Source organism: Ambystoma mexicanum, chromosome 3p (assembly GCF_040938575.1).
Source record: "Ambystoma mexicanum isolate Mex_15411 chromosome 3p, UKY_AmexF1_1, whole genome shotgun sequence".
In the NCBI taxonomy this organism is placed as follows: domain Eukaryota; kingdom Metazoa; phylum Chordata; class Amphibia; order Caudata; family Ambystomatidae; genus Ambystoma; species Ambystoma mexicanum.
The window spans coordinates 948,748,621-948,766,801 of NC_090925.1; the positions used below are offsets into that span (position 1 = coordinate 948,748,621).

Here is an 18,181-nt window from a genome sequence, read left to right on the forward strand (position 1 = left end):
GGGGATGGGGATGACCTGTGTGGACAGAGGGAATAAAAACATGTTGGTTCATGCTTACCTACTGTCTGAGCAGGTGGTCAGGCCCTGGGTCATCCTGGTCTGAACAGGTCGAAACAGTAATTGCCCTTTTCTTTGTCTACCCTTCATTTCGGATGACCCGGCAAGAGACGCCCTTGATCTAAGAGTTAAGAGCCCAGAAGGTAGAGGCAGGGCTAAGAAGGTGGGTGGTGCTTGGGCCAGGTGACCTAGATCCACTTGCACCTGCTCCCCATCTGCAAAGGTAAAGAGGCTGGAGGGCTCCTTAAGTAGGGGAAAAAGAGCGGCATCCAGGAAGGTACCAGGTGGGCCGGGCTTGCCAAGTAGGTGAAAAAGAGCGGCAACCTGGAAGGCACCAGTTGGACGGGGCTTAGGCCAGATTACCTAGATCCACTTGAACCTGCTCCCCAGGGTAAGAATAAACTGTAGAAAGGGGAGAGGTGGGAGTGAGCACACTAGATGGAGGACTGAATCAAACAGGGTATCCGTAAGGCACAGTTCCCAAATCCTGGTAGAACACTAACAACTGGATAGAATAGGAAAATGTATGAATTCCCAGAGGGAATTTAGAGAGATAAGACAATCTGTCTTTAGGTCCTCACAACTAAGCGAAGGCAGAATTAGACAGCAGGGGGTCAACCTTCTGTATCTAGTAACCTGGGGTCAGGGACACCAGAGTTGGGGATGAGGGGTTATTCTTGACTAGAGAGAGAGAAGGGACTGCCTTAGGGCCCACAAAGACTTCAATAAACGCCTGGGGACTGCCTCTGATATGGAGTGATTCTTGGGCCATATGTGATGCATAATTTTACGTGGTCCTTGAGCTAAAAGTTATCAATGTATGCACGTCATGGAAGCTGCAGAATGAATGTTTTTTTCCTTCCGCTCAATATCTGATAATTCCCTTTTCAGTGACGCTAAACACTCATGTAATTTATCGTCCTTTGGATAAAATCCCCATTTGAGATTTAATAGCTTGCATAAATTAGCACTTCACTCCCTTGCACGCTAAATCAAACCACCCAGCCAATGTTCTCTGCCTTGATGTCCTGATATTTCTAATCTCATCTATAGTCATGTTTTTTTAATCCCCTGCATCATAGCTCCGAATTTAATAAACATCCTATCCAGTATCATTTGGATGGGATAGGTGGAACTCAATAGCAGATTGATGAGGAACTTTTTTTGCAACCATAAGTTCCTGATCTAAAGCCTGCAATCCTGGTGCAAGCTTCCAATATTTAACTGAAATAAAAAAATATTGTTGTCCTGCCCTAGAGGCTATTAAATATTGGTTGGACTAATATTTCTGAAAGTACCCAGCCATTAATGACCCATGCATAACTCTAGCCCCAAAGTTCAATCATCCATTAATTATACTAGCTTGAGGGTTTTTTGCAGGTGGCCCATGGCTGATTTTTATATTAAATTTGACACCCATTAATAAGGCAGAGGTCCACCGAGCTCTTCAGTAATTGCAGGTATTTCCATCTGTAAAGATGCTATTTAGTTTGTAGCCCCTTGAATGGCACACTGGAGCAATCGGACAAAAATGCTGATCTAATGGCATGATAAACTTAACTATTTGAAAAGAATTCAAACTATCTGCTAAAAATGTAGCAATACAATTGAGTTCAAGGTCCACTTTAATTCTTAATTATTTGCTTATCAATGTTTACATATCCATCTAAATGGTTGGTAAGTCTTTGTTAGTTGATTCAACAGATATGTGTTTCTTGCTAGTAGCTTTATCAAAGTGACTTATAATTTGTCATATGTTAAACTATGTGTTGCCTCTTGAGCTGTCCAAAATGTTTTCTATTACCTAGGAAATACGTTTTTTCTTGTTTCATGTTGGCGGCTTTGTAGTGTTTCTTTAAATGTTTTTGATAAATGGTTTCCTGTTAATTGTTGGTCACTTGTATCCCTTACCTATATGGAAGGAGGACCAACTTGTATTAGGTAGCGAGAGTGCTTGTGGCTCTGTTATATGTCGGCAATAGCAATGATGTCCGGGTTCTCTCAGCAAAGTCCTTAATTAGATTTCCTGCACAGCAACAAAAAAAAAACTGGATGAGGATATTCTGGTGCAGCCGATGCTATTTTGTTATAATCTATGAATATAAAGCAATTATGAATTCCACTGGTACTCATTGTCAAATATGGCATTGTTTGCCTTTCAACCAGCCATGTAATATCTGTAAATTTGTATTTGTTTCAGGAAAACGTCAGCTGCCTGAATACAAGTTTAGTGATTTTAATGCTTGCGAGAAGAAAAGGCAAATTACCCTTCTATTTGCACACCCTGCAGGAGATGGAGTATACAGACAAATATCCAGGGTTCATTCTAAACAATTTTCACAGTCTTCTAAGATTCTGGCAACAGCACTACCTCAACAAAGACAAAGACAGTACTTGCTTGGAAAATGTATGTGTTTTCATTAATACAGTTACATTTGTTTTCATTTTACCCTTGTTAATATGACTATGAAGAAGTCCAACCCCTTATTTTGATTTTCATATTATGAGTTGGGTAAGTGATTTGAGACCTTTGAGTTATAATGGACATTTATTAGCAAATCTGATTTGTTTAAAGTTGTGAACATATTAGGCAGCCGATAACCCACATCTGCTTTATTCACTATGTGTGGGATGGATTTGTACTATTGGTTCTTGTTTTCTCTGGCATGCCCATTTCAATGTTTCAGTAAGAAATAACATGCTGACAGCCAATTGAAGGCTCACATTCTTGCTTAATTGATGTAGATCCACCCTCTAGCCTACAGGAATGCAGGTGTTATACATGCAAACTAGTTATTGCCACTGTATATGGTCCTGTTATGCCACTGCATATAAGGATCTCAAGTCCATAAGCGCTGAAACAAAATGTCTTAAGTGCAGAATGTAGGTGGATGCAGGCTATGTATGTTCAATAACTAATATTTCATTATGTTGGCATGTTTTATTATGTTAATTATATTCAAGGAGCAACAAATGCTAATCCCAATTTACACATGTAACATAATATGTACAGTATTGTTTAATTAGTTAACATTCAAATGTATTGCTGTAATCTTGTATGGTATACTGCTTAGATTAATATACTTTTAGCATAGATCTTGTTGGGAGGGATTTTCAGAATCCACCCTGTGAGAGGGTTCCTGAGAGACTAAAACAGTTGGTAAGTAACGTTATAAACACTTGGTCTAGCACAGCTCTCGCAAGTTCATGAAGGAGGACCTTTAAGGCAGAGGAGTGGTGTGTAACTAACGTTAACATATACACAGCCAAGTAATGAAGCAGCATGCAGAAGTATACAATTATACTATTTATTAGGCCTTAAAAACACATGCAAGTAAAACTCAAGTATACTACATTCTACCACACACTCCTATCTATATGTACATACTTTTAGCCATCTCAAAAGGAGGCCATACAATCCTTTACCCTCCAACACAGTTAAAGGCAATTCAAGAAAGCAATGCACAAACTAATAGTTGAATGAATAGTGAATAAAATGCTTTCTCCAGCATGGGGTCTGGCATGGATTCACATGCTCATGAATATTCCCCATCATCAGGCTGGGAATCCTCGGTAAAGAAAAAAATCAGTTTCACTTCTGAACTGTCTTTCTCCTAACAACCAATCAATGGTCTCTGGGTCATACTGCCCCATGCCAATCTTCAGTTTTTTACTGCACGTTCGAGTGGTGGGAGTCCTCGTGATTAGCTCTCGGGCTTTTTACTGCGTTTTGTGCTTTTTTCCAGAGTTTTACTCTATTTTTCGCTCAATCGAGCCTGAAGCACCATCGAACCATCATCCGATTAACGGGACACGTTTTTGGATATTCCAGAGCCCACTCAAGGGCTGAATTTCGTCGAGTTAGGAGTCCAGAGGATTCTTTGAGGCCTATCCCACGTGGACCTGGCAGAGGAGAAGGAAGACGTGACGCCTCTGTTCAGGGTTTGCCCAGGATGTGGCCTACGGAACATCTACTTGGACGATGGGCTTTCCCAGTGCCTCTTTTGCCTACATTCGGACCAAACACACGCGGAGGAAGACTGTGTGTTTTGCAGGGAGATGGTCCCCCGCACCGTGAAGGATCGGCGTAGACTTCTCACCGAGTGGCTCCAGGCCAAGGCCCCTTCTATGGCGGAGTGCCGGCAGCATGCCTTCCCTTGCCACAAGAAGAAAAAATAGCAGTCTTCTAAGACCTTTGAGGGCGCTCTGGCAATGGGGGCCCAACATGAGGCTAAGCACCGCGAGTCCACCGGCAGCGCTGTTGCAACAGGCTCCCCAGCGGCCAGGGTGAGCTCAGTGTCGCCAGCACCTTCAACCACGAGCCAACACTCAGATTCGGCAAAGAAGAGGAAGTCTGACCCCCCCCCCCCCAATGTGAAGGCCCCTAGCTCGACCAAGGTCGTACAGGCCCAGATTCACCTGGCGAAGCCTTCCATTGAAGGCGTGATCGGGTCCCTAGAGAAGGTTGCGGGTTCGCAGGGTGCGGCCTCCATGGCGAGAGTTTCCCTGCCTGCCAGGAGGGAATCGTCTTTTCAGCCCATAGAAAAGACACCAGAGAAGGCGATGCCCATCATCTTCCCTGAAATAGTCTCCCCTGGTCGCAGAGAAGGGGGGGGGCACGGTAGTCCTGCAGGGCACTGACAGCTCATCTGAGGAGGAGCTTTCTACCCTCCAGACCATTTTGGAAAAGAAGTTAGTCATGGCCAAGTCCTACGGGAAGGATCCCAACAAGGGAGACGTCGAGAGTGGCGACGAGACTGACGAGGGGGAGCAGGCCATGGAGGAGTTGGAGAACCCTACACCGCTGCCTCCGTTGCTCCCACCTCCGGCCTCCGTTTCTGCCACCTCGGCAACCACCTCAACCCCCAGCGGACATTTCGGTGGACATTCTCCAGGCACTTCACACCTTGTTTGGAGATTCAGATGAGGATGCCCTTTCCGCCGACAGAAGATCCCATGGCACCGGATGATCCCGCGGCACAGGGGCCATCAGGCGCGCCCCCTGTCAAGAGGAGGAGAGTTCACCCTCCACCGCCTTGTCACCCATTGCCCCCCCTCTCCTCCACCGAGGGAGGATACCGACACAGACATGGCGACCACGGACGGCGGGTTAGGAGACCTCCCGTCTCCGCCGCCCAGAGCCTAACCACCCGATGAGATAGGCTTGTTCCATGCCATGATCTCTAAGGCCTCTGACCTGTTTCAGCTGACCCCCGAGGAAAAGAAGAGAGTTTCCTGTACCAACACTGCGAGGCAAAGAGGATGAGAGGAAGACTGTGCTGTCGATCCCACTGTTGGACGACATTTGGGACGAGGGCTGTCCCTTATCAAGAACCCGTCCTCGGCCCCGGTGAAGAGGGACTGGTACGAAAAGAAGTACAGGGTACCGGACTCTGCACCCAAGTGTTTGAGGTCTTGGCCTTCCCCGCATTCGGTGGTCTCGACGGTGGCGAGGAAGAAATGTTCTGGCTCTTCCACATCGACCTCCAACCCCCACCCCTCCTGCCCCCCCTCCCCCGGGCAGCGAGGGGAAAGAAGTTGGATGCCATGGGGCAAGGAGTCCTCACATCAGAGGCGACAACCATCAAGGCTGCCAACGCCCTCGCGGCATGCTATGACAGGGAGCTCTTGTTTAGGCTCGCTCCCCTCTTGGTCTTCCTTCCCAATGACAAGACAAGGGAAGCGTTGGAGATGCTGCAGGAAGGCGAGGTGGCATCGGACCATGCCATCACAGTGGCCACGGAAATTGCCGACGCTGGGTTCTGCCAAATGGGCAACAGCGTTTTCCTTCGTCGACAAGGTTGGTTAAGGGCTGCTAACTTTAGCCAGGATGTGCAGTCGAGGGTATTGGACATGCCCTTCGACTGGGGCAATTTGTTTGGCAAGACCGTGGACGAGTCTCTTCAGGCCATCAAGGCGGACACCGAGACGGCTCGTGCCTTGGGCATGCTTCAACAGCGATGGCCGTCCTTTCGGACTCCCGGGGGTAAACCCCAAGGTTCCTCCAAAGGTTTTGGTGGAACTTCTTTGTCCTACTGTCAACCGTCCTGCTCTTTCAGCCCAGGAGGCCTACAGGGGCCGCAGCAAGCCTGGAGGGCGACGCCGTCGTCAAGTACCCAAGGCGGCGCCTCCACGGCGAAGCAAGATTGAACCAGCGGTGACGTCGGGCCCCACCTGCGCACCCCGGTGGGACGCTTGGGTGGCAAACTTAGTGTGTGGAAGTCAATCTCTACCGACCTTTGGGTGCTGGACGCTCTGGCCCATGGACACACCCTGGCAATCCAACGAAAGTGGCCTTGCATACCACCAGTGGCCAGGCAGGAAAGCCACGTCCCTCAGCTGCTGCTGGAGTTGCGGGCCATGTTGAAGAAGGGCACGATAGAGCTTTTTCCAAAGAGGCTCCGGGGCTCAGAAGTGTACACTCAGTACTTTCTCTGCCGTCTGAACAAGTACATCAGAACACAGCAGTTTTGGGTGGTCGCCCTTAAGCACGTGCTAGGACAGCTGGAAGAAGGGGATTTCCTATTGTCACTGGACTTGGAGGATGCCTACTTTGACATCCCCATTCACAAGGGACACCGCAGGTTTCTGTGCGACGTGGTTCAAGGGCAACAGTACCAGTTCAGGGCCCTTCCCTTCAGATTGAAGTTAGCGCCAAGGGTTTTCACCGAGTGCCTGGCGCCAGTGGAGGCGTAGCTGCGTCTACGAGGGATCCACGTTTACCCCTGGACTACTGTCTCATCAGAGTGAAATCGAGGGAGACCGCCGTCGCGCACATGGCGAAAACCGTCCAGCTGCTGACGAAGCTGGGGTTCTCTGTGAACTATGCTTAATCTTGCTTGGTGCCATCGCAAGATGTGCCGTTTCTTGGGTCTCGACGCAACACAGTGTCGTGCCTGGCGTCTCGGTCGGAGGAGAGGATAGCAGACATCCTAGGAAAGGAACGACTGTTCACCCTGAAGATCGCAAGGGTGAGGTCCGTCAAGTCCCTTCTCGGCATGATGTTGTCATTCATATACTTCATTCGGCTGTGCAGGCTGCGGATGCAGCCACTGCAAACGTTCCTCGACGCCCGTTGGATTCAAGTATCGGAAAGCTTCGAGGACAAGATCCCTCTTGACAAGAGTTTCCGTCGCGTGATACAGCAGTGCGGAGTCCGCGCGCATCTGTCGGCGGGCGCAGTCTTCCAGACCCCACCTCATCAGGTGACGGATGCCTCCCTGAATGGTTGGGGCGCGCACACAGGAAGTGTCCACGCAAGAGGCTTGTGGCTGCTGGAGGAGAAGTCATTGCATATCAACGTGCTGGAACTGCGGGCAGTGTTTTGGGCCCTCAGGTCTTTCCTTCCGTCCCTCAAGGGCAAGGTGATACGGGTCTTCACCGATAACACCACCACAATGTTCTACATCCGGAAGCAGGGGGGGGGGGCACCAGATCCCCAGTGCTCTCCAGAGAGGCGCCGAACCTATGGCACTGGGCCGTTGCCCACGGGATGTTCCTCCTCCCGTTTCATCTGGCAGGAGTGAAGACCACCATCGCCAATGCCCTCAGCAGGGAGCTGCGCTCTTGCCAGGATTGGGAGGTTCGGCAGGACCAAGCAGATCTTTTGTCCTGGCAATGGGGCAATCCCCAGATAGATCTGTTTGCGACGGCGACAAACACCAAGTGCCGGAGGTTCGCCAGCAGGTATTTCCAGCCGGGGACCATGGGGGACGCATTTTCATTCCCCTGGGACGGCCTGTACCTATATGCATTCCCGCCATTGCTTCTTCGACTAGTCAATCAACTCAGATGGTCCCGGTGAAGGATGATACTCGTCGCACCGGCGTGGCCGAGACAGATATGGTACCTGGACCTTCTGGACTTGTCAGCGTTTCCTCCAGTCAAGCTTCCGGCGGCCGCAGATCTCACCAGAGAAGGAGGCGCGATACTGCACCACAACCCAGGGTCACTGAACTTGTAGGCCTGGCTCCTGCAGCGCTAGAGTTTGGAGGCTATGCTATCCCGGCAGACTGTCAGGAGGTGCGGCAGACTGTCAGGAGGTGCTTGCCAAGGCTAGGGCTTCGTCTACAATGAAATGCTATGGACATAAGTGGAAGAGGTTCGCCGTCTGGTGCCATGCACAGAAGATCAACCCTCTACGGATTACGGCTCCGCAGGTGCTGCCACTGGCCAAAACAGGGCTGGCTCATGCCTCCATCAAGGTTCATCTGGCGGCTATCTCCCACTACACCAGAACTATGTGACGGTCATAGTTATGGGCAACCTGCCTGGTCAAGGAGTTCATCAAATGACTTTTCCGTTCGTTCCCGCGGGTGAAGGCCCGGCTCCAGCAGGAGACCCCAGTGTGGTGCTGACTAGGCTCATGGGTCCACCGTTCGAGCCTATGCATTCAGTGCCACTGAATTTTTTGTCGTGGGAAGCAGCATTTCTTGTGGCCCTCTCCTCTGCACGACGAGTCGGAGAGAGCCAGGCCCTCTCTTGTAAACCACCTTACTTGACATTCCACGAGATGAGGGTGGTGCTACGGACGCACCCCTCCTTCATGCCCAAGGTGCCGTCTAACTTTCATCTAAACAAGCCTTTGGTGTTACCTATATTCTTCCCGACGCCACCTTCGCCGGCTGAGAGGACTTTGCACTCGCTGGATGTGGCTAGAGGGCTGAAGTTCTACGTTGACCTCACAGAGTTTTCGGAAGATGTCGCAACTTTTTGGGAACTTTGGCCCTGTGAACCATGGGAAGGCCCTCTCTAAGGCTTCAATTTCCAGGTGGCTCTCCGGCTGCATCATCCATTGTCATCGGTTGGCAAACCAACCGTTGCCTGGCCGTCCGAGAGCCCACTCGACCAAAGCGATCGCTGCAAATACGGTGTCTCTGTCTGGTGTGCCCCTGCTGGACATCTGCAGGGCTGCTACGTGAAGGTCGACGCACACCTTCACGAAGTTCTACTACGTCGACAGGGATTCCAGGGAGGAGTTCAGAGTCGGCCGAAGTGCTGCGCAACCTTTTTGCTTGTAGGTGAGCCTGGTGAGGAGGTAAGAGATGCTTAATGTTGAACCTTGCTACCTCCGGTGATTGTGCAACTGTGTACTGCTTTGTATTCTTTATTCATGAGCATGTGGATCCATGCCAGACCCCATGCTGGAGAAGGAACATGTTACTAACCTGTAACTGTTGTTCTCCAGCATGGGTCTGGCATGGATTCACATGCGAACCCTCCCACCTACCCCTCTGCGGCTCTTCTCTTGGCCACTTTACATTCTACCAAATCAGAAAATGGCTGCCAGAGGAGGGGCTTAGGTAGAGGGCAGTCATTGGCTTGGGGCAGTATGACCCAGAGACCAGTGATTGGTTGTTAGGAGAAAGAGAGTTCAGAAGTGAAACTGATTTTCTCTTTACAGAGGAGTCCCAGCCTGATGACGGGGAATATTCATGAGCATGTGAATCCATGCCAGACCCATGCTGGAGAACAACAGTTTTAGGTAAGTAACTTTTTCCATATTTTACAACCTGCCTTATTACTATAAGGCAGGCACCACACTTGACAGTCATTCCCTTGCAGGTACGTAAACTATTCAGTGCATCAAACTGTCAATGTTCAGGTAGGTGCCTGGTTTGGGAGAGACGGCGGGGTCAGAAGTTCAAAATTCTCTTGCACAAGTGTGCCAAAAACCAACAGGTAAGTAACAAAAATGTATTTTAAAAGCACCTTCTTAGGTAATTGGGTAAGCAACAAAAATTAAGGTTACACTCCCGATTCCACCACACAACAGGTTACTTTTTTTGGGGGGGGGAGATCCTTGGCTAGAATGAACACCAATGAATGCAGCTAGGTATGGGTAGTGCTAGGGAAATTGACTGTGTACCCATTTCTTCCCTTTGGGGTAGCGGCGTTCTGAAATTGATAACTAAACTGCAATCCTAGGTCACCCAGAATCTCTGGGCACACTTACTTTGGCATTGGTTCAGTCACTGGGGGATATACGAGTTGCAGGTGCAGTGGCTGTCTAGACCAGGCCCAACTAAGATCCCCTGGTTCTGGGCTTGCACTGACAGACTAGCAGCTGACAGTCCAAACACCACTGGACAGCACCCACAGGAACTCCCATGAAGAGGATGGACCTCCAGGACCCAGAAGGTGGACCAGTGCAGCAAAGAAACCCTAGTCGGGCGTCAGCAGGCGAAATTCATGTTGGTAGTAGCAAGAAACAGGCTCCGGGGAAGCCTGTCTTCCCAATTTAGAGCAGCAGCTTGATGCCCCTAGGCCACAATCTCAGGACAGTGACTGTAGCAACAGAGAAGCTTGGTCAGTGAATGATCAGCCCATAAAATGGTCCAGGGGCACTTCCGAAGTCCAAAATGGCAGGGCACTGATGCAGAATGCAAGTCTAGTTGTTCCCACTAGTCAAAGGGAGGGAGGCACTGCCACTGGTCTTCCCTGGTCACCAACAGAAACTGCTGGATGTTTTGGGCAATGCTAGTTTGCTTCCACTGTAGTACAGGTCTTATTAAGCAGTATTCTCGTTTTAACGCTCTTGCTTCCAGCGGAAACCTTCTAGACAGACCTTCCAGAATTTTGCGGCATGAAATGGCAAAGTTTGCGGCAGAAACCTTTATTTATTGCTGCATTTTTGCGAGACATTTTGTATTAACTGGAGGGTGTAAGATTGCCACATTGCAAGAAATAGGCAGAGTGCAAGGCTACAAGAGAGCCAGAGTATCATTATTATGTATATTTTGTATTAATTTAATAGGAAGAGTCCCAGATGTCTTTGGCTTGGCAGAACAGTGTTTGATTTGGCTACACTGTTGGTTTAATGTGCATGCCTATTTAATAGTATTAACTAAATTGATCATTATCAGTTGTAATGCTGAAAATATTCCCCTTCTGTGTTCTCCAATCCCCAAACACCCACACACCTCTCTCTCCAACACACATCACACATCTCACCAACACCCCATCACAACTTGCATTCCTGAACCTCTCACTCTGTCATACAAATACTCACGTGCTGTGTCACTCTGTCAAGTCACAATTTGCACTGCCCATCCCCTGCCACATTCCAAATCATACTCCCACCTTACACTCAATTCCTCCCGCAATATACAGTCCTTCATTCGTTTGTGCTGCTTCTGCATCTTGCATCCTTTCTCCCTTTCTATCGCACTCTTCCCTCATCCTTTTTCCCAAACTGCAGCTCACTGCCTCTTTCCGGCCAACCACTTCCTCTCTGCTTTCTGGCCCACTGACCACACACTCCCTCTACTTTCTGTACCTCCGCTCGCTCTCAGATTTCGGGGCCACCGCATCACCACATCACTGCTTCCTCTGCTCTCTTGTGCACTGTTAGGGAGAATTCTCTCTTTAGGCTGAATTTCCTAACCTAGTGAGTCCCCCAGCAGCTTTGCTGGATTTCTGGAGTTTGTGTTTTTTCTCCTGCCAAGAGTGAGACTCTTTTTCTCCCACTCTTGGACATGATTTATGGTGTTCCTTTGACTGCTAATGTGTTTTATGGGCTATGGGGTCCTTTACTCCAAAGGGCCTCATGTGTTTTTACTATGTGTTACACAGCACCCTCCGTGCAGTGACACAGGGGTGTCATAGTGACACCCCACCATAGACTCCATACCCTGGGACTGACTACTGTCTCCCAGGGCATGTAAAGTCACCATTGGCTTTACTAGTCCCAAATTATTAACAGAAACCGGTACAAACCATCATATTGTGGATGTACTGGTCGGGGCAATTCAATTGCCCCGGGGTCTGTTAGTCGAGGGGGCACGTCTCCGTCCCCCGTGATCGAGTTTTGGCTGGTGGCAGTGGATACTACTTTTTATATTCAACCGTAAAATATATCCCTATGGGATTTTCCCATTGTTCGAGGCTACCAACTTTAATTATTTAATTCTCATAGCCTCGAACATACCGCCGGTTTATTTATTTAATATTAATTCGCTGGTTGGTATTTTTTGACAGGACTCGATTCTAAAATGGCGTTTGTGTTCTCTTCTGTGACTCCAACCCAAGTCGAGCCCTTTGTTCCATTTTTTGGCAGGCTTCTCCACAGAAGCCTCCAAAAGTGGTGCCACTCTGACTGGGTACCACAGGGGGTGTGGGAGGGGGTCTAGGCACCCTGGACTGAGTTACCTTGGTAACTCAAGTCGCACTCTTGTGTGATTGGCCCAAGTGGTGAGCCGGCTCACCACTTAGCATGTTTGATTGACAGCTAGGCTGAGTGAATGGGGGTGTGCTGCATAAAAGCAGGGCTTTGGGGACTGGAACTTCAGAAGTCGCCACAGGACCTGAGAATCCGACGAGGTAGAAGCTGAGCCGACCTACCACGACGACACCACCGGTGGAGCCCTGCGGAACCGACTCACCACTTCCCGATGACAGAGAAGATCTCCCGGCTGGAGAGGCTTCTTCCCCCTGACTGGTGGACACAACCAGTTTACCTTCTTTTCCTCGCATCCCAGGACGTCTTGTGGTCGAACTGCCCGTGCCAAGCACCCCGGCAACCGGATAGCCACTTACCACTGGACCGCGAATAAAAGGACCGCTCCATTTACCTGAGAACTCTGCGGCTGGTTTCTTCCCTGGCAGTGCAACAGACACCTGCCTTCCTCCCCGACGAGATCCTCTCTTCCACCGGACGAAGCACCGACTTGCATCCGCTGCCAGGAGCCAACTGCCCCCGCTGGAGTATTCTCAACACTTTAAGGTACCGTGTCCTCCAGGCCTCCCTTTCTAAAGATTGCTACAAGGTAATAATAATCCCTTAACCTTCTGGACTTGGCTGGCCGCCTTGACCATCTAACTGGTCCCTTTCTTTGGTCCAACTCTTTCTGAACCTTTTCAAGACTTTTGTGCACTTCAACCGTGTGACCTTGGACACATTTCGTTCTGATCCTCTTAAAGTGGATCCGGCCTTCTGAACTCTAACTTCACGGTTTTACTTTGCCTTCCTCTCTTGTTGTGTTCGTGTGAAAGTGTTGGGATCTGTTTCAAATTATACTCTGCTTTTCTCTCCCTTTTTAAAACGAATTATTAGCGTGCCATCTACGTTAAGCGCTCACCGCTGTCTGAAAATAAGTGGGGCTTTACTTAAGAATTGTCTAATATTCTTTTAAGGGAGTGTATATCTTTTAGTGACCGTGTTTTTGAACTGCTTAACATTAGTGCCTGTGTGTTTTACTAGATGTGGTTTTAAATAAATAATTAAACCTCTTTTACACCAAGCTCTGGTCAGTGTTTACTTGTTCTACTGTGTTCTGTTGACCTATTGTGAATACTCTGTATACTGCCTAACTCTTCTTGAGGGAAGTCTGACTGCTCAGCCACAGCTACCAAGTGAATCTGTGTGGTACGGACTGCTACCAAGTGGGTTTACTGCCAAACACCTGTAGTCTTAAATCTTTTGCAGTGGTCCCAGAGGGAACTGCACAGGCTTCTGCCTAACATGCACCGCTTCCTCCTCTGACCCGCTGCTCTCCCTCTGCTTTCTTACCCATCACTTCACATCTCATCCATCACTCTCCCTCTCTGTCCTTTCCCACTCATAGTGTAAGCATTTTTTTTTTTAAATGTAGATTTTGACCCAGACCCTCACAAAATGGGGCATTTAAAAATGGAGCCAAGGATTTGTTATTTTTAAACAATCTATTTTTGGAAATGAGCAGGTCCCCTTATTCTCAAAGGTGGCCGGCGCATTGCCACAGGCTTGAGCTGTAGCGCAAATTGTACCCTGGCCAGCTGCCTTGAATGGTGTTCTGGGTTGTTTGACCGAAGTGTAATTATTTGTGGCGGAATTGACCGTAGTCCATTTCACCGCGAATTGATTTGCACTTCAGCCAAACAACCCAAAATGTACCTTTCACCACCACCCCTCCCCTACTTAACTGCTTGGTCGATGCCGCTTCCCCTGCAACCCTGCGTTATCAGATCCGTCCCTCTAACGCGGGTTGGATCCGACTCCGCAGGGTCCCTTTTTCGTTATTTTCTTTTTTCTGTCCCTGCCTTCGATTTTGAGAAAGTGGGGAACACCCCTGAAACCCAAATCGATCGAAGGTAGTGGACAAAATAGGTCAAATTGTACCATTCGATCGATTTTTGTCATCAAAATGGGCAGTACCTTGACTAGAATCGCTCTCCCGACAGTGTTCTGCAAGCTCCCCGTGCCTTTCACAGGGACATGCCCTTAAGGGGCCTGCCACTGTAACATGCGACCCCAAAAAATGTATTTTTATCCTATTTGAGGAACAGAAATGCAAGCGACACAGCAGCGGTTCATACCTTAAAAGAAATGTATGATAGGGTCAGGAAAGACCCTGCCATGCAGTGGCACCCCCACATCCCGTGCGCGTGGGGTTGCCTACAATTTCTGCACATTTAAAAGTGCATCTTGCTTGGAAACGAGTGATGCGATTTTAAATTGGCAGAAATGCCACTTTATTTGATCAAGGAGGTGAAAAAGGCCATCTGAATGGGCGCGCATATAAAATGGCCCATTCATGTGTCCCTTGTGGATTGGGCTGCTCTTTTTTTGGGCGCAAGTGATGATATGTGTTGGCACATTTCATTTCTTGTGAAAAAAAAAGTTGCAAACCTGGCACCCTGAGTAATTTTTGTTTTAAACAGTGATTTTTGCAGATGAATTTTAGAAAATTATTTTACTTTTTTTTTTAAGGTGCTGTTTTTACACAAAACAGCAGTTTTCGCAGCATTTTGCGGGATCGCAAAATCGCTATAAGCTGGAGGGTCTGTCTAGAATGCCTGCAGACTGCTTATCACGATTCCAGGCTGCTGGTTACTCTAGCGCACCAATGGCAGGGATCTGACCCATTTATACGAGTAGGAGATGTCCAGTTATGGACAGCTACAGACCCAAAATATGCCCAGCAACAGCCAGTTCCTGGGAAAGTATATTAAGTATATATTAAGACAATATGGCACTAAACCCAGTCCTAACCAGTTCAGTCACAGAAAGACTTTTGTAATGGATTGTGTCCTCCCACAGATTCCTCATCTTTGATATACCAATATCCTTCTTGCAGCTTCCGAAACCTTTTCGACAGCTGAAGGCGCCGTACATTGTTGATGTCCCTCGGCGGCTTCCATTCCCGCGCTCGGACGCAACATCGATGTTGGTATAAAAAACATGCACTGCGCCTGTTGCCTCAGTTCTGTTTTTCCGCATGCACAGCAGACTTGGTAACGGTCCGACTCGCCTCAGCTATTCTTTTCTACTGTTTTTTTCTGTTATCTTCGAGTGTGTCTACTCCGAAGATGGGTTTCAAGAGGTGTGCAGACTGTGACTCAAAGATTTTGATCACAGATCTGCACAGGATATGCCTCTGGTGTCTCGGTAAAGAGCCCAAAGTCGACAGTGGTTCCAGTCAGTCGATGAATAGCAAGGCCTTGAAAGAGAGGAAGACTAAGCTCACCTTAGGTTAGTCTGTGTCAAAATCCCCAACCTCTACTCCTTTAAATGGGAATTCCTCCAAAGATAGGAGTTTAAAAGATAAGAAAAGCTCGGAACACTACAAGCTGTCGAGCTCACGAAGCAATTTTCATCACTCCATCTTTGTCTTCTCAAATACAAGAAGAGACGTCATCATTCTTCGCCATCGGATTCCTCACCCGACAAAAGAAAGCTGTTTCCCAGACAAATCTTCCTCAGCAGCAGATTGGGAAGAGTTCTGTCAGAAAATGTATGTTTTCTTGAAGGTGGCCCATCCTGGTTCTGCGAACGAGCCGAAAAAAGGCTAACTATCCCACCGTGCCTCCTAAAGCTGGCAAGGAGTCGGGGAAGGCTCCAACGAGCGCACCCAAAAGCCTGGGTCAAAAGCTTTCCGAAATGCTTACTCGAGTGATGTCAATGGTGTCCCCTGCAAGAGAAGCATTGAAGCCAAAGGCTACCACATCTTCACTATTGAAGGACTCTACGTCGAGGTCTTCGATGTTGAAGCCATCAGCGTTATCCTCCGATCTATCTTTGCGTTTTAAACCTTTGTCGAAGGAGGACGACTTTTTTGAGGAGGAAGAAGACTATAAATATTTATGCCCTCGGGTTTGAAAGTTTTGGCATGCCCAATGTCCCTGTGGAACCAATTTCGGAGGAATCTCGAATAGAGGACTTGGCTACCTGCGTTAAGGAAGCCAGCGGTTTAAACACTTTTCCCGAAGTGCAATTTGCTTCACCGACTCAGCTGTTCATCCAAGTGCAGAGTAACAGATCAGTGATCAACAAGGTCAATGAATATTTGGATTGGGGACGTCCTGCAAAAGATATAGTACTGGAGGACCTTACATATATCATGGACAAATGCCCTCCCCCGCCCCCCGAGCCTGTACTTCCTTTCCATTCTACACTCAAGAACAATATCTTGGAAAATTAGCAGAAGCGGGCTACCACTCCTGCTGTCAACAAAGAGTTGGTAAACAGTAGAAGTCATTGTCTATTGATCCTGATTTGCTCTCCAGGCACCCTATATCTGTGAGCTCATTGGTACAAGCGGCCACTTGCACATCTAAAGATGCTGCTTTTCCAAGCAGACCAGCTGATGGGGATGACAAGAAATATGATGCTTTAGGGAAAATGGTGTTCTCTGCTGGGAGTATGACGCTTAAGGCCATCAATGCGTCTTGAGCATTAACCAAATAGACACATTTTGTGTGATGTTATCTCCCAAGTGGCTGAAAATAATCCTGAGGGGGAAATGAGGAATGGCGTTTATGAGCATCATTAATGATGATAAGGAGGCTGCGTGTCAGTCTCTCCAGTGGGGTCTGGATGCTTCTGACTGTGTTAATTGCTCTATGGGAGTGAGTGCAGTCGTAAGAAGATTTGCATGGGTGTGCAAATCTGGATTTTGATGTCCAATCGAGACTTTTGGACATGCTCTTTCGGTGGGTCAGACCTCTTTGGAGGGAAAAGGTTGACAAAAGCTTTGAGAAGCTGCAAGCTTCTAAGGCATCTACAAAGTCCTTGAATGCAGCCATCTGCCAACCTCAACAGCAAACTCTTCCTTCTCCGAGTTGAAGAGGGTGTTCTTTTTACTACTACTTCTCTTCATTTGGACAGAGAAAAGGAGGCCAGTGTGCCCAAAGAGGGCAAAGGAGGCTTCCAAGTGGCACAAGAGCCCATGGAGGAAGAACAGCTCAGTCAGTCACTTTCTCATCACCATCTACCACAGTTGCTGCCCCAAAGCCACTTTTGAGTGCTTCACTTACAAGACTCTGGTGGGAGGCAGATTAACTTGGCATCTCAAAGAATAGCAACATATTTCTGCAGATGCTTCGGCACTGCAGACAACTCAAAGGTTCTGTCTCCTATTTTTGAAAAGGCCCCCAGATTGTCCCCTGATTGGGCAATCTCTTCAGGAACCAGACCTGCTTCTTCTGCAGGAGATTCTTTCCCTGCTGGAGAAAGGTGCTGTGAAAAGGGTACCTGTACCGGCGCAAAACCAGGGTTGGTACTCCAGTTATTATCTGGTTCCCAAGAAAGACCGAGGACTGCGACCCATCTTGGATCTGGGACGCTTGAGCAAGTTCCTCAGGAAATACAGATTCAAAATGGTCACTCTTGGGCAGATCCTCCAGGCCCTTCAGCTCTAGGATTGGATGGTGTTGCTCGATCTTCAGGATGCTTACTTTAATGTGTCTATACATTCCAAGCAGAGGAAGTACCAGAGGTTCGCCATTGGCAGTTCTCACTTTTCAGTTTCAGGTACTGCCTTTCGGGTCTTCACCAAGTTCATGTTGGCGGTGGTGGCAGTGAATCTAAGGGGGAGATTCTCATCTTTCCGTACCTAGACGATTGGCTGATCAGAGCTTGTTCTCCTGAACAAGTCCTGTAACCTCTCAACGCACCTGCCACTCTCTCCATAAACTGGGCTTCTTCCTCAACTTAAGCAAGTCCCATGGGACACCTTCCCAAAAGCTTCAATTCATTGGAGCAGTCCTGGGCTCTTACTCATGAAATGCTTTGCCTCTCGTGTTAAGGGTTCAACATATCTTGCAGATGGTGACAAGATTTCAAAACGCCCTAAATCTTCCTGCTTTCAATTTTCTGAGGTTGCTCAGTCTCATGGTATCCTACGTTTTCCTGGTGCCAGAGGCT

The 18,181-nt window shown here is 48.4% G+C and overlaps 1 protein-coding gene across 1 annotated transcript in view; it reads left to right on the forward strand.

Moving 5' to 3' along the window:
• TRPC4AP (transient receptor potential cation channel subfamily C member 4 associated protein) overlaps positions 1-18,181 on the forward strand; it is a 1,405,828-nt gene that overhangs the window by 1,253,602 nt on the left and 134,045 nt on the right. The window contains exon 18 of the mRNA XM_069652258.1: positions 2,258-2,464. Coding sequence (XP_069508359.1) covers positions 2,258-2,464 — 207 coding nt within the window. The remainder of the gene's footprint in view (positions 1-2,257; positions 2,465-18,181) is intronic.